The following is a 13,935-nucleotide window of genomic DNA, read 5'->3' on the forward strand; positions in this document are numbered from 1 at the left end:
TTTGTGCTAAAAAAAAAAAAAAAAGTCTTTTATTTCATCTTGTGAAAAAAATGGCACTGGTAGGTTACAGAATAACAGTGTTTTTCCCCTAAAGATTTCAAATAGTCAGATATTTCAGGTTGACAGGACTCATATGACCTTGAAAGTGCAACACTTTTACAAAGTCATATTCCAATATAATGTTATTATCATTATCGAAATTCACTGTTACTAATTCAGATGAGTTTTCTTGATTCCTGGGTTCTTCTGTTTCACACTAAAAAAACAGAAATTAGGACTTGAAGAGGAAATATTAAAAACAGCTGAAGGTTGGTCCAGATCGTAATGTTTGTCCTTGAAATATCAAGGATTTCCTCTTTGTCTAACTAAAGACACAACCGAAAACATTATTTTGACTGGAGCCTACAAAAGGATAACAACAGTATATGGTATCATGTGCCTTTCAGTTCAAGGACCAAACAGTTTTGCTCGCAAACACCATTTGGTTCCATTGAGTTACATAAATATAAACCAAGTGGGCAAGCAACCTATTGAATTTCTTTGTGCTCAACAGCTGCCCTAGGTGCAAGCCAGCTACTGTAGATATCAAAAACAATGTTCTTTGGTGTGGTCACATCTTCCTCTTAACAGAAAATCTGCAAAATATTTCAACATTTGGTTTCAAACTCTAAGTACAAGAAAACGACTGAATTAATCATTTTATGTGCCACGGCCCCGTTTAGTTGTTCCTGCTGCGTATGTCCCCTGAGTCAAAGAAGGGTGTTACCTCCCAGCAGCCTCGGCAGGAACATCAGGCGTGACCCAGCCCACAGAGAGCTTTCAGGCAAAGCCTTCACAAACTGCTGAAGCACAACTGGAGGCAACAACTGCATTAGCGCTGTCTCTGGGTACACTCAGCAGCAGGAAAACTCGCGCAGTCATTAAATATTGCACATGCAACATCGGGATACAGAAGAGGAAATATCAAATCTCACGTTGTGTTGTGCCACACTTATGATTTGTCTTTAGGATGACATGGGCACATGCACTCAAGAACGACTTGTCAGGCCTCTGTCTACATTTCATACCGCCATTAATCAGCAGCTACAAGCAGAGAGAGCAGATCTAAATGTGTTTACATATTTGTTACAGCTCAGTGGGAGGCCTTTGTATTTCATTAAAATCTACTATATGGCCAGTAACAGTATCGTATATGTACAGTTTGTAACAATACAAATACTGTATTGAAAACTTCATATCTGACCAGGAGAGACGCCCAAATAAATAGTAACAAACAGGATAGAAGGCAAAGACGTTTCTCAGCTGCCAACACTGATGAGAAAGCTTCTCTACATAATTGTTGGAGAGTTTTCCATATCTTGGATCATTACCCAGAGGAATGATTATCACTTCCCCCAATTTAGTCTCTCAGGCTCACACACACAAACACACACACACATACACATTACTGTGGCAGGTACTCCTTGGCTTTCTCCAACCCCTCCTTCAGGAAGCTGATATAAGTGGATGTGGAGGGGTCCTCAAACCCCCCAGAGAAGCTGAAAGTTGTTCCTTCGTCCTCTGGTTTCATGGCCGTCTGGTCCAGGAAGAAGTTGGCATTGATGTGGTGGACCTAAAAGACATAGATGACAGCTTTTACTGAGAATTCTTCCGCTACAATAGTGGTTAGGCAAATAACTTCTGAAGTAAAGATGGTGGCCATGAATAATCATAAGATAGAGTAGAACTAATAACTCAGCAAACTTTGCTAGAATTAAAGTTAATAAGTGGTTTTAATCAAGTGAGTTACAAGTTTCAGCTTGCAATACATTTATTGCTTAGATTTTTTAAATCAAACTAGTTTTTATACTATTTATGGTTGTCATTTTTTTCTGCAATAGCCATCATTGTATTTACAGTCTCTAATTATCTCTCTATACAATAGTTTTCATTGTTAGTGACGGAGTCTGCCATTCCCGCACTTCCACACTAACATCCGATCTACGCACTAGGCATTCATAGGATGCATGTGTGTAACCCAGGGTTACTGTATTTAATTTTATATCAGCCTCACTGTTCACTATTCTACAGTGGTGTCAGAGCTGTATTAAGTTGTTGCTAATGCAAACCCAGCGTTTAATACTGCTACTGGTTCACAGTAAATGTCTTAATTTAATACTGGTAAACATGATTTGATAATATGACAAAAAATACTTACAATGGTTCCATTAGGCAGTGCCACCATCATCTCCACAGGGAAGTTGTACTTCTCCAGATGTAAGCGGGCCTTTTCACTCAACACAGGGTTCTGCTCATCCGCCTGATCAAAAGGAGGAACAAAACTGCAGCTACAGTAGCAGCATACTACATTTGAAACTACTGCACTTGAAGCGAATGCAGGACAAAACATTTTTCCAGACAACTTGTTACTGGCTGCAGTTCTTGGGGTGTAGAGTGACTGCTCACCTGCATGTTCTCCAGCTCTTTGACCAGAGACCAGCTGCTGATGAAGCTCTGGTTGAGCAGAGCCAGGATGGGCGAACTTTCCAGGACTGTTTCCCGGAGAGTTCGCCCCGAACCTACAGAGGTGTAGAGAGGAGAGAGAGAGAGATTTCGAAAAATGCCATAAAAATACACAAAAATGTACAGTTCAACACGATTTATTTCAAGGACTAAATGGATTTGCTTTTAAAGTGGGACTATGTGACTTTTGCTGAACTGCAGCCACTGTGGCTACAGGTGACAGTAAGGGAATAATGCCAAATGCTAAACAATAGCACAAGGGAGAAGAGCCATAAAGTTTGATAACATTAGCAACCACATGCTACTGGTCATTCCACACCAAATTAGGCTGTAACAGTAAGCATCAGTGCTTTTTATTGCCTATGAATTCAAGATTAGCTCATTTCTTCTTTTAAAAGTTCTCCGTGCCTTAAAGTGTCTGTGCTCCAATAAGAAGCCAGTGGCCGGCAAGTTGAATTTATTGACTGTGGCTCCACTTTGGAAGCGAAGTTTGGTCTTTCTTACAGAGAAACATAATATTCCATAATTTGGCATATCGTCACTCATAACAAATGAATATAGAGTTTATTTCTGGAGGAACACTCAGATGCGTCTACTGACTGCAGACTAGTGTAACTCTATTATTCCCAAACAGCCTCCAGACTGTGGAACACTTTGCATCAGAAACTGAGCTTTTATGGTATCATTTTTATAAACCTGCTTCTATGTCATTGTTTTTTGTCACCCGGCCCATTTTTAGCCTTGTAATCCAAATCTTACTCTTCTCAGATGTCACCGACAGTGCACAATGCTGTGAAATCAACTATTTGCTAATGATCTGACCTCAGCAGGACTGGTCATCTAATGCTCCCCAGAGCAGAATGGAATGCACCAGCTTCTTCTCTGCTTCGGCTCGCTCAAAGGCCTCTGAAAAAGGCAGGTAGGACACCTGGGAAGGGGAGCAATGAGAGATAACAGTGTGCTGACTACATGATCCATGCCAATTACAGGGGAAACATAAGTGGTGTGGATGTTTACCTTCTTGAAGGGGTAGAGGGTGACCTCCAGGCGTCGAGTGGCTTCTTGCCGACTGATCTCTGAGGCCCAGTGGATGTCCTCAAAGACAAACTGGATCGGCTCACTGCTGCCGTCCCGACTGTCGATGATGTTGCCCTCCTCATCCATGATGATGGACGGAGTGGACGGGCCTGTGGACTGCAGCTCTAACTGTAAACACATGAAAAACTTTTAACACGAAGGAATCTTTCATAAAAAACGTTACATATACTTTGAGCTGGGACAATTTGTTTCTAGGGTAACATATCAAAAGGTAATATAAATGAAGTAATAGAGGCCCCAGTGCTTTTTCAAGTGGAAATGCATCACTGCAGCTGTACCTGCGGCAGGTATCCGATGTCCACCTCCATGTTGCTGCTCTCACTGGCCCCGTACAGCCACTCCATGTCCACATTCAGAGACCTGGGACACAACAGGACATGTCACACTGGCTCTACAGTAGCTTTCAACAGCATTGGGACATGGGGTTCGAAGGCGTTACCTGTCATTAGGGACGTAGAGGTGGAAGTGGCGGACATGAGATGCGTCTTTAGAGAGGACGATGTTACCAGTGAACTGGCCCGGGGTGAACCAGAAGGGAAAGTTTGGAACATCGTTGAGCTGGAACTCTGCATGAATCCTGCAGAGGAAAACAGATCAAGTGGTTGAGTTTTAAAGCCTCTGGTGAAGCCATTTAAAAGACCAAACCAGTGGTCATGCATTTCTATCCTCTGAATCACAAATTCTGTATACTTAACATTACTGCTGACCATTTTCCGAAGCAAACCATCAGCTGTGGATCGATTACGAACCTCTCAGGCAGTAATAGGCTTTATTTCACTACAGCAGGAACACCAGATTGCAGAGACTTTGACAATTTCTGAGTTTCAAAGTGGATCAGTCCCTGCATGCTGATTTTAAAGCAAAACCAATGGCTCCCTGCCAGACATAAATCTAAAAATTCATGATATGTTTTGGACATGAGTCAGCACTAATGTAAAACATAAATCATTTCTAAGTTAATGGGCTGAGACATAAAAAAAGCACCACTATAGTCCTGTGTCTCTTCCTCACCTGAAGACAATGTCATAATAAAAGTCGTTGCTGGCACGAATGCAGGCGACTGCGCCCTGAGGAGCAAAACGTGATTTGATGAACGGCCGAGGATGGAACATACTCAACAAGGAGTGGATGAGAACCTGCGGCAGGAGAGGAACAGCTATCAGTATACAGGGCTGTAATCACAATTTACAACCTAATCCATGACCGAACAGGAATGGTTTTTCTAAGGGTACCTCTTTGCCTTTTGGTGTGGGAGGGTGGTAACGGTTGTTGGGCAGGTATCCAGTAAAGATGTTGAGCTCGCTAGGAATCACCCACCACGTGTCTCCCACTTCAACCTTGTTCTTTGGGGGCAGGAGGACCCTGAACTGGCTGGCAAAGAATGACGAAGAAGGCACCGCTGGGCTTTTCCAAGAATGCAGCCCACTCAGAGAGCTGTGAGAAACCTGCAAGGGACAGTGGCAGAAAAACAGGAATTTAATCAATTTCCTATTGGTAAATTCTTCAAAACAAGGGGGGGGGGGGAAATCTCTATTCAGAACAAAACTAAGAAAAAATGCTTCTTTATGCTACAGTTTAATCAGTTACATGTTAAATCACTGCTATTTCATTGCTGATTCAATTCTTGGTTGCGTACACAGCAACTGAACTGCAAACAACAAAAGAGCTGAGTCAGACAGAGAAAATTTACTGCAATATTTTTGGAAAATAACTGAATTAATTGAAATAACTTCAAGTATCTTGGTGTGATGGTTATTTACAAAAGTCTATTCAACCTTTCAAAAATGAATGTGTGACTATATTTGAAACCCTTGGTGCAGGCTCTTATGTGATTTTTTTTGTTGTTGTGGCTAATCCTTGACTTTCATCAAAGCAGCTCTCCATAGAGCCTGTATGGTAGTGGAGAGAAAGAAAACAATAAACCTCCGATATGAAGGATGCCTGGAGAACTTGGTCGTGTCTTACCCCGAGGAAACCATCCTTGCTTTTTGTCATAGAGTTGAGCAGCAGAGGCTGCATTTTGGCCTCCAAGGTCAAAGTCTCTCCATTTGGGTCCTGGATCACTTCCTCCTCAAAATCCACAGGGGGTGTAATCCCTGTGAGGAAGCCGTAGGCATCAGAGTCAATGTGGGGTTATACCATACGAGACCAGTGACACTGAGCTTTGGTTAGTGAGAGAGGAGACAGTGATGAGAAAGACAGAGAGGAAGATAACCTGCTGTACCTGTGAGTTTCTCAGCAATAGGTTTAAACTCCTCCGGACTGAGATAGAGGTCATGGTCGGTGTCTAAGGAGGAGAAGAGAAAAAGCCCCTCAGCACCCAGAGTTCGAACACTCTCTTCCTATTGGAGGGACAAATGCGTTAGGCTGATCCTTAGTGTCATTTCACATGCTTCAGGGATTTTCAATGCAGCATCAAAACTGGGCCAGTGAGTCATCGTATCACACAAAACACATCATTTGGGGAAATTATAAATTTGAAATAGACGGATGACAAAAAAAAAAAAAAAAAAAAACTGCTGCAGATGTGCGCTACTTTTATGTTAAGGTATGATATTCCTCTCAGGCACATTACATTCCTTTAGGATGTTGCTCGGGCACTCATCCACCCTCAGCAGCCCTGTCTGGATAGAGATCAGCCCAGAGGCCACGAATTCCTAGCATGTGCTTCAGTAAGACCACCCTCTCTCAGACAGATGCGTGCTTACTAGAGCCTGTACAATGGACGGGAAAGGAAGGGGGGGGGGGCACAAGAACAACTTGGGCCCCCTCTGTGTGTGGATTTAAACAAGAGGTTGAGATTTAGCAGCTGGGACACAGAGCCACAACCCCCCAATAAAACACCATGGGGTGGAAAAAGGCGACTGGTGTCTGACAAATGAAAGCAACCTTTTTTGGGAGAACAGTATTGGAATATAACAACTAAACGTCCCAAGAGTAACGTTAGAGTAATCGTAGCTCGTAAAATGTACTTCGAGGCAATTGCAAACTTTCTATTACTAAAGCTAGGGATTGTTAATTAGTTATCTGGCATTTGCCATGCATCTTACAGTAAAGTGGCACTGATTTTCAGAGAATTGAATGCGCCCTTATGCAGGTTTATTTCTTATAGGTGTTTTCAAGATTCGAAAAAAATACCACCACAATAAGATCACTGCTAAATTATGAGACGCGTATAACGTTATTTCAGATGCGGATCTCACATGACGTTTGACGAGCTGGGCATCTTGATAATACTTGATCCCAAAAGCAAGGAGAGGGACGGCGCCGACGATCAGCAGGGTCCACATTCCCCTGTAGATCCAGGATCCAGAGCCCGGACTCCGATGCCTGTTCTGCGGCGAAATAGTGCTCTCATTCTGGCGGATAATTTTATCCACGTCTGCGGCCATCCTCAACCTCCACCGAGGCTATTTGGACGACAGCATGGTCGTCGGATAACGTCCAAAACCGAGAGTGACGCTTCGGGCTAAACTTTCTCCTTAAAGTGTTTAGAATCTACCGACAGTTCTGTTATCCTGCAGCCGGGGACCGCGCGTCCTTTCCGACCGTTGCTCTCGCTGTAAACAGCTGTGAAATGTTAGCTAGCAGCACAGCTTTCTTATTTCCCACATCCAATCCAGAACCATATGGATGTGGTTAGGATGCGTCAAGTGAGCGAGTAATAGACGGGATGAAACCGGATGTTTGGCGTTTGATGTTCGGCTCGAAATAAAAACCCCTCGTAGACGCCTAAATCTAAGCTAACCGTCATTGTGATCTCCGCACTCCGGACGCGGCTCCCTGATTTGGTCCCTAAGGGGAAGTGTAAAATAGTGATATTTTTAAACCATTGTCAAGTCGTCTGTTGCAGGTTGAAATGTTTTTTCGTGATCTCCCTGATGTCTACTTTCTGTCCGCTATGATAAAACGTTTGAAAGCGGTGGTTTAAATTCAAAATTTCAATGATCTCCTCCTCCTCCTCCTCTTCATTGGAAGGCACGTTATGTCGGCCGTGTGGAAACATTGGATTTAAACGTCGGTTTCGCCGCGGACAAGCGGAAGACATCTGCGGAGTCACGAAAATACCCTTGGCGAAATGAGAGGTAAAAATGACGCGTTGATTTTGATATTTCCCCCCTGGGTTTTTCCCCCAGACAACGCTTTGTGACTGGGTGACCTACGGAAACCTATCCAGGCATTTCACCGTCGAGGGCCTTATTTTGAAAGTGGTGACCGGATCTTCTACTTTACACTCCTTCTGGCTCGGCAGGCGTTATGAGCTGGCACAGTAGTGGCATTTAAAGGGGTAGGGTATTGTTCATCCCAGGAATGTCTAGGATAGAGCTCTAATTATATGTTCCTCTGACAAAGGAGTCTGTCATTACCTTTTCTGTAACTTCATGTCTACCAGTGGAAGCGAAGGCTTTCTTTCTGCTGGACTGCCTGTAAAGTCATTGGTCCACAATGGGGCCTCCTTGTAATCTTAAAGTCACAATAACCTCTGTAAATTTGATTTTGCCAACGGTGAGACACAAACCCATTGCTTTCGACTAATGTACACTTTCTCCCTTAAAATGAAGCAGAGTCTGTGTGTGACCCCCTCATTTTGGATTACCACAAAAGTGTGAACATGAGTTGCAATGCCATACCAAAAAAAACAATAGTTAGTCCTTCACAGATTGTTTGATTTGAATGATTTCTATGGGCCCGAAGAGGTAAAATTTAGCCTGGTTGCAGACATCTGAACCACCATCCACATCTCCAGTTTTCTCCATTCAAAAGAATATTAAAGTGACGACAAATGACAATTCAGTTGGATTTACAGGCTAGGTAAAAAGTATGGAGTATTTCGAAAGGAAAAAAAAATAGTAAAATAATAAATAAACCAGGAGGGCACTCAGAGAGTGCAGACTTCGGCCAAGACCAGTGCCAAACATACACCAGACTTCAGAGGAAAAAAAAATTCAAATTTATAGTTAATGATCCGGATCTGCCCCAAAATGTAATGGGATCTTCCCTGTCCCATGCCCCATCCCTCCTATAACTTTGGTGGAAATCGGTTCAGTACTTTTTGTGTAACCCTGCTGAAAAATAAATAGAGACCGAGAAATAATAAATATAAACAATTTTGTGTGGCAGAAATATTTCCTCCTATTTCCTTTATCATCTGGTGACCCTTCCTCAGACACGTCTCGCCCACCTCAGGTTGAGAAAGATTGCTCTAAATGCTTGGTGTTGTACTGTATAAACGCAATCTGAATGAATCCACTTTGCTGTATAGTTTATTATCATCCTACACAGTTCTACACATACTCAGTATTTACATAGGTACATGTTGCATTACATCACCCAGTGTAAGGTCAGGCTTTCCCTGACTCTGGTGATACCCAGAAGTTAAACAGCCAGTTATATCACAGCTGGCTCCACTTGACATTTGTGACAGAAGGAAATGACAGGAGCACTATCCATTTCGTCAATGCTTCTGTTATTGAATTCGTCAGTCCATGGGTTATCGTGGGTGGCTCTCAGGCCATGTCCTCTTCCACAGGCTGTGTCTTCACTTCAACAGTTTTTGGAGGGATGTAGGAGCCCATACCTGCTGCCCTCTCTGCCTCTGCCTGGGTGTAGGGCTCCTCTCTGAGCTGTTTCAACCTGGATGGACAAAGGAGAATTTCAACTCTGAAACTCAAATTGCTCACAAAATGTGAGTGCAGACAGAATAACAGGTAGAAGAGATACTGGTGCCTTACCGTTTTTTGTGCACTTTACTTTTGAAGTGCTCTTTCAAGGATCTCATATCCACAAAATATCTCCTGCAAGACATAAAGTGCCACCTTGTCAAACAGCTATCTGCAACACTGTCCTGCCCCAGCGACTCTGATGACAGTAGAGCTGAAAGTTGACCCCCCCAAAGGCTCCTCGAAAAAAAATTAAAGGCGACTGAAGGGATGAGATAAGATTAATGTGTTTCTGTTGCACAAAACTAAGTTTCAGTTTTTCTGACTTTGCTGAATGTTTTAGAATCTTTTTCTTGTGAAATCCTGCAAACTTTACACCTTCAGGTCTCAATCTGAGAAAAGTAAAATCATCTCAACTGCTAACAACTCTTGTGTTGTAAACATGTTCGTTTTAAGAGTCCACAAGCCAAAAAGGCTGGGAACCAATGGAGTAGTCCAATGACAGAAAATTAATCTGCAACTATAATTTAAATAAAAAAAGACTATCTTTTTTTTTTTCCTTCTAGCAAAAATGCCCCAAGTTCCAGCTTGTCAATTGTCAGGATTAGGGTCTTTTCTTGATCGTATGTGACAGTAAGCCTAATATTTTTGTAACTTTAGACCAAATAATTAATTGATTAACTGATAAAATAATAAAGAGATCAATCAGTAATAAAATAATCAGTTAGTTGCAGAGAAGTATTGTGATGGTTGTATTTGTACATTTGTATTTGACCCCATAAAATGCCTATTTTCAGTTGGATGCACACCTCTTTATTCGTCTGGCCCATTAGCAAGGTAAAGCCACAGGGATACACTTACGCGCAGTGTAAACAGTAGTGTTGTGCGCATCCAGTCACATCGTAGTCCACCTCCTGGTGCAGCAGTTTGGCTGCTGTCTCTGGCTTCATGTCAGAGTGGATCTGGTCCAAGTCTTTGGTCCTGCGCTTTGTCTTCCATGTCTTGGCGATGTTCTTCTTTTTGTCACTCTTGTGGTTTCCCTTTTGTTTGGACTTCCCCATGTTAGATCCTACAGAACTGGGTGAAACACGACCTGTCAGCCTGAAGGGATCAACACAGATAAAGTTACTTGTAGGCAAATATCAGGAGAAAACTGAATCATGCTTGACCCATTCTCTCCGTCGGGTCAACCATTACCAGGATCTGTCCATAAATTGCGATACAATTTGTGGTTACCTTCTTAATGGCAGTGTTTTACGGCGCAGTGCAGAGAATCCAGATGTCAACTTTAAGTTTTCAAACCAAACCGGCCATTTTGTGTCACTGCCACCAGCTCAGGTTTTATGGGATACACGCAACCGACTACCTAAGCTGAAGAAAAATCAGTGATATAGCAGATATGCCTCTAAAAAAACCTTTGCAGATCCATTTTGAGATATTACTTACCTTCCACACGTGTGGCGCAGAGAGATGAATGTATTTCCGGGTCAAAACAAGAGTTACATGCACCTGTTTACCTGTAGAGGGCGCCAAATACCAGTATTTTTTGGTGGGGAAAAGAAGAAAAAATCTAAAGTAAAACATTATATTTTATTAACTCTTCATATGTTTTGCATGCAAAAATCTTAATGTGTAAAGTAACTAAACCTGTAAAATAAATGTAGTGCATCAAAAAATTAAAATATTTCCCTCAGAATTGTAGTGAAATATAATTATAAATTGGCATGACAAGAAAATAGTCAAGTTGAAGTTACTCAAATTTGCACAATACTTGAGTAGATGTTCTTATTTAAAGTCCACCACTGATATTAAGTGAAAAAAAAACAACATTAAATTCTCCACACGATCTCAGCTGACGCGTATTTGCTCTGAATGAATTGCACAAGTTTTCGCAGTGTTTTGATATTGTTATGTTCTGTTGTAAGGGGAGTTATCAGGCAGGTTATGGTCAGGCTACGTGACATGTTACCTTCCCTCGCTCTTCGTAATTTTCATAGTCACCTGGAGGGAGGTGTTTTGGGACTGAAGAGCTGCAAAGATTAGTTAATCGATTAGTCGATTTACAGGAAATTATCTGGCAACTTTTCTTTGTTTTACATGAAAGTAAAATGAATATCTCTCGTCTTCTCTGAACAGCCCTTTCAAATACGACAAACTTAACAATAAAATACAAACGGAACAGTGTAAAACATAAAAATCAACAAGAAATTACATGCAGAACGACACAAGACACAAACAATCGGAATCAGCTTTATTGGCTGAGTATGTTTATGTATACAAGAAAACTGAGTCTTGTGTGTAGTGGCTCTCAATGTGCTTACACACAGTACCCAGCACCAATAACACATGGACATACAGCGGGAAAAAAAGGACAAAAAAGCTGAGCAAAGATAAATAAACATAAAAATATTAAAATTATGGACAAGCCAGTTAGTAAAACAAAAAATAATAAAAAATAATAATAGTAAAAATAAGAACTTAGAAAATACATTAAAATATAAAATAAAAAATTCACACACATACACACACATAGTTAAGGAAAAGATAAAAATATAAACATATGTATTCGCAAACAGGTTAAAAAAGGATGCACATGTACATATAGCAACACCAAAGGACACAACATACCATATCTATATACAAGTCAACCTGTCAGTAGTTGTAAACAATGCAGTTGTAAACAATGCACAGTGTTGTAAACAATTTACAAACAACGATACAATAAAATGAAACGAGTATACAACATGATAAAACAGTGGGATAGGCAGATATAATTTTGGGGCATTCTGAAGGCTAATGGAATAGATTTTCGCACTAATTTACGGACCAAGGGTTGCATCAAATATAAAAGAAGGTTAATTAATTATTATTATTAATTATGTTTATAACAGCAAGTAACCATAATAACAATAAACGATAATACTTCACACGTAACGTCACATTACAACTAGTCACCTACTTTCCCACTCTGTTTTCGGGTCATTCAGGTGAAGTTCATCTCACATATTTAAATATTCCGACGGCACTCGAAGGCGGCGTCAGACTGCACTGCATACGCGCCGTGGCGGAGAGCGAAGATGGCGGAGAATAATGTCGAACCAGAGCACGAATGGAGCGACCGGGCCCTGGACACGGCCGAGGACACTCTGGTTGCGATGGAAACCCTGCTGGCCACACTGAGAGCCTTCGAAGACGTACTCAGGCAACAAGAAATATCCACAGCATCTTCCACGGAGTACTGCGACAACTTCTGTCAGGTAATGTGTACATGCAACATCGAAGCTAACGTTAGCCCGACGTTAGCTCACCCAGGATTGTTTTTCTCACAGCCTGCAAGCTAATCTGCGACGGCTGCTGGCCCGCTAGCTACCAGGCCAAGTTTAGGGTGGGTGTATAACCAGCCAGCAATTGCACAGTGTGTATTTTTTTTTACCCATTTTCACGTACACATACAATTTCACGCCAAAACATTTTAATTTACCGTCACTGGACTAATTACATTGGTTGAGTGATAGGGTCCGTTTACTCCTTTAAGTTGTACAGTAAGCTCGCGTCACTGTCATTGATATAACTCGTTGTATAGCTCAATCTTATTTAAACATATGCAAAACAGGAAATGTATTACAGATGTTTGTATACACATGACATTGACACAGTTTGCTTATTATGCATATTTGCATGTGTGTGGGGCGGGGCGGCATCGCGGCGTGTTGATCCAATTTTTTTCTAGCCAGCTGGGGCGACTGCAAAATGGCATTTTGGACGTTTCCATAAGTTGCACATGTCTTGTACCTGTCAAATTTGGTATTCCTGAGCTCTGATTACACCGTCAAAGGCTGTGCAGCCAAGTACTTTTGTTGTTTTTTACGTTCAAATGGACTGGCATTGCTGTGGATCAGCCATATTGTAATTATTCTCGCATCATCAGTGAAGATGCACTCTCATTGAATTGTATATATTATTGATTTTTACCATATAAAGAAAAATATAGTGTTTTGAGTCAGGGAAACATTTTTTTTTAAAGTTCGTCTTAAAGCAATACTCACATGCCCCTATATACATTGATCTCTGTGACCCTCCTTTCCTTTTTAGTACAGAATTCCAACTTTGTATCTTTGTATACAGTATTTTCTTGCAGAACTGTAGTAGAGGGATAGTAACCAGAATGAGGGAATTTTGTACTAAAAAGTCTGTAACTTTATTAACTAAGATACCCACTTGATTTGAACTTTTTTAAAAGGCTTTTTTTTTTTTTTAACCCACAGCAAGAAGTGTGGATTTTGTCCCCCCCTCTTTCTATAGCCAGTTTGGAGAAAATGAATGATTACAGCAAACAGTAACTCATTCAATGTACATATGAGCATGAAACTGCTACTCCTGAAAAAAATGTGAACCTGCCGCTTAATGTCCACTCTGGGTACACTGAATTTTTTTTGGGTTGATATTAAACACAAACGGACAATTTTGTGGTGGTGTTGAGTTTCTCTTCCAATCGGAAGTAGTCCAGATGTAATTAGTACACTGATAAGCGTCTCCAGGGTTTAGACTTTATTCTTGGCTCCCTCAGAGAGCGTACCTTATTTTTGGACTGGAGGGAATTAATTTAGTGCCTCTATAGACACAAACACAAACCACCAAGGTTCCTGCTGTCTGACAAATGGGACCCCTGGGATGT

At 41.4% G+C, this 13,935-nt stretch overlaps 3 protein-coding genes across 5 annotated transcripts in view; 1 reads left to right on the top strand and 2 right to left on the bottom strand.

The window, feature by feature from the left end:
* Window positions 1-11: 11 nt before the first annotated feature.
* On the bottom strand, window positions 12-7,580 carry selenon (selenoprotein N). Its single transcript, XM_040137979.1, has 12 exons — window positions 6,804-7,580; window positions 5,825-5,942; window positions 5,566-5,696; window positions 4,833-5,045; window positions 4,612-4,736; window positions 4,040-4,177; window positions 3,879-3,960; window positions 3,520-3,708; window positions 3,325-3,430; window positions 2,446-2,558; window positions 2,198-2,299; window positions 12-1,612 (listed from the first exon to the last, which is right to left on the bottom strand). Exons 1-12 carry the CDS (start codon window positions 6,990-6,992, stop codon window positions 1,445-1,447), a joined length of 1,674 nt encoding a protein of 557 aa, XP_039993913.1. The 5' UTR covers window positions 6,993-7,580; the 3' UTR covers window positions 12-1,444.
* rlf (RLF zinc finger) overlaps window positions 7,576-13,935 on the top strand; it is a 21,410-nt gene continuing 15,050 nt past the window's right edge. The window contains exons 1-2 of the mRNA XM_040137978.1: window positions 7,576-7,685; window positions 12,248-12,517. Of these exons, the coding sequence (XP_039993912.1) occupies window positions 12,338-12,517 (180 nt within the window). The 5' untranslated portion in view covers window positions 7,576-7,685; window positions 12,248-12,337. The remainder of the gene's footprint in view (window positions 7,686-12,247; window positions 12,518-13,935) is intronic.
* znf593 (zinc finger protein 593) lies at window positions 8,829-10,809 on the bottom strand. Of its 3 annotated transcripts, none has more exons than XM_040137982.1 (5): window positions 10,707-10,809; window positions 10,497-10,631; window positions 10,122-10,337; window positions 9,333-9,395; window positions 8,829-9,234 (listed from the first exon to the last, which is right to left on the bottom strand). In XM_040137982.1, exons 3-5 carry the CDS (start codon window positions 10,319-10,321, stop codon window positions 9,108-9,110), a joined length of 390 nt encoding a protein of 129 aa, XP_039993916.1. In that variant the 5' UTR covers window positions 10,322-10,337; window positions 10,497-10,631; window positions 10,707-10,809; the 3' UTR covers window positions 8,829-9,107. The 3 variants fall into 3 exon arrangements, with proteins under 3 accessions (XP_039993916.1, XP_039993914.1, XP_039993915.1); XM_040137980.1 differs by having other exon boundaries at window positions 8,831-9,234; window positions 10,122-10,361; XM_040137981.1 differs by lacking the exon at window positions 10,707-10,809 and having other exon boundaries at window positions 8,831-9,234; window positions 10,122-10,361; window positions 10,497-10,700.

This window comes from Xiphias gladius, chromosome 10 (genome assembly GCF_016859285.1).
Source record: "Xiphias gladius isolate SHS-SW01 ecotype Sanya breed wild chromosome 10, ASM1685928v1, whole genome shotgun sequence".
Classification (NCBI taxonomy): domain Eukaryota; kingdom Metazoa; phylum Chordata; class Actinopteri; order Istiophoriformes; family Xiphiidae; genus Xiphias; species Xiphias gladius.

Coding starts and splice junctions, on each gene's coding strand:
- znf593 (XM_040137982.1), bottom strand. CDS start 10,321: ATGGGGAAGTCCAAACAAAAGGGAAACCACAAGAGTGACAAAAAGAAG. Junction 9,396..10,121: donor CACTACTGTTTACACTGCGC/GTAAGTGTATCC, acceptor TATGTCTTGCAG/GAGATATTTTGTGGATATGA. Junction 9,235..9,332: donor AGTAAAGTGCACAAAAAACG/GTAAGGCACCAG, acceptor TTGTCCATCCAG/GTTGAAACAGCTCAGAGAGG.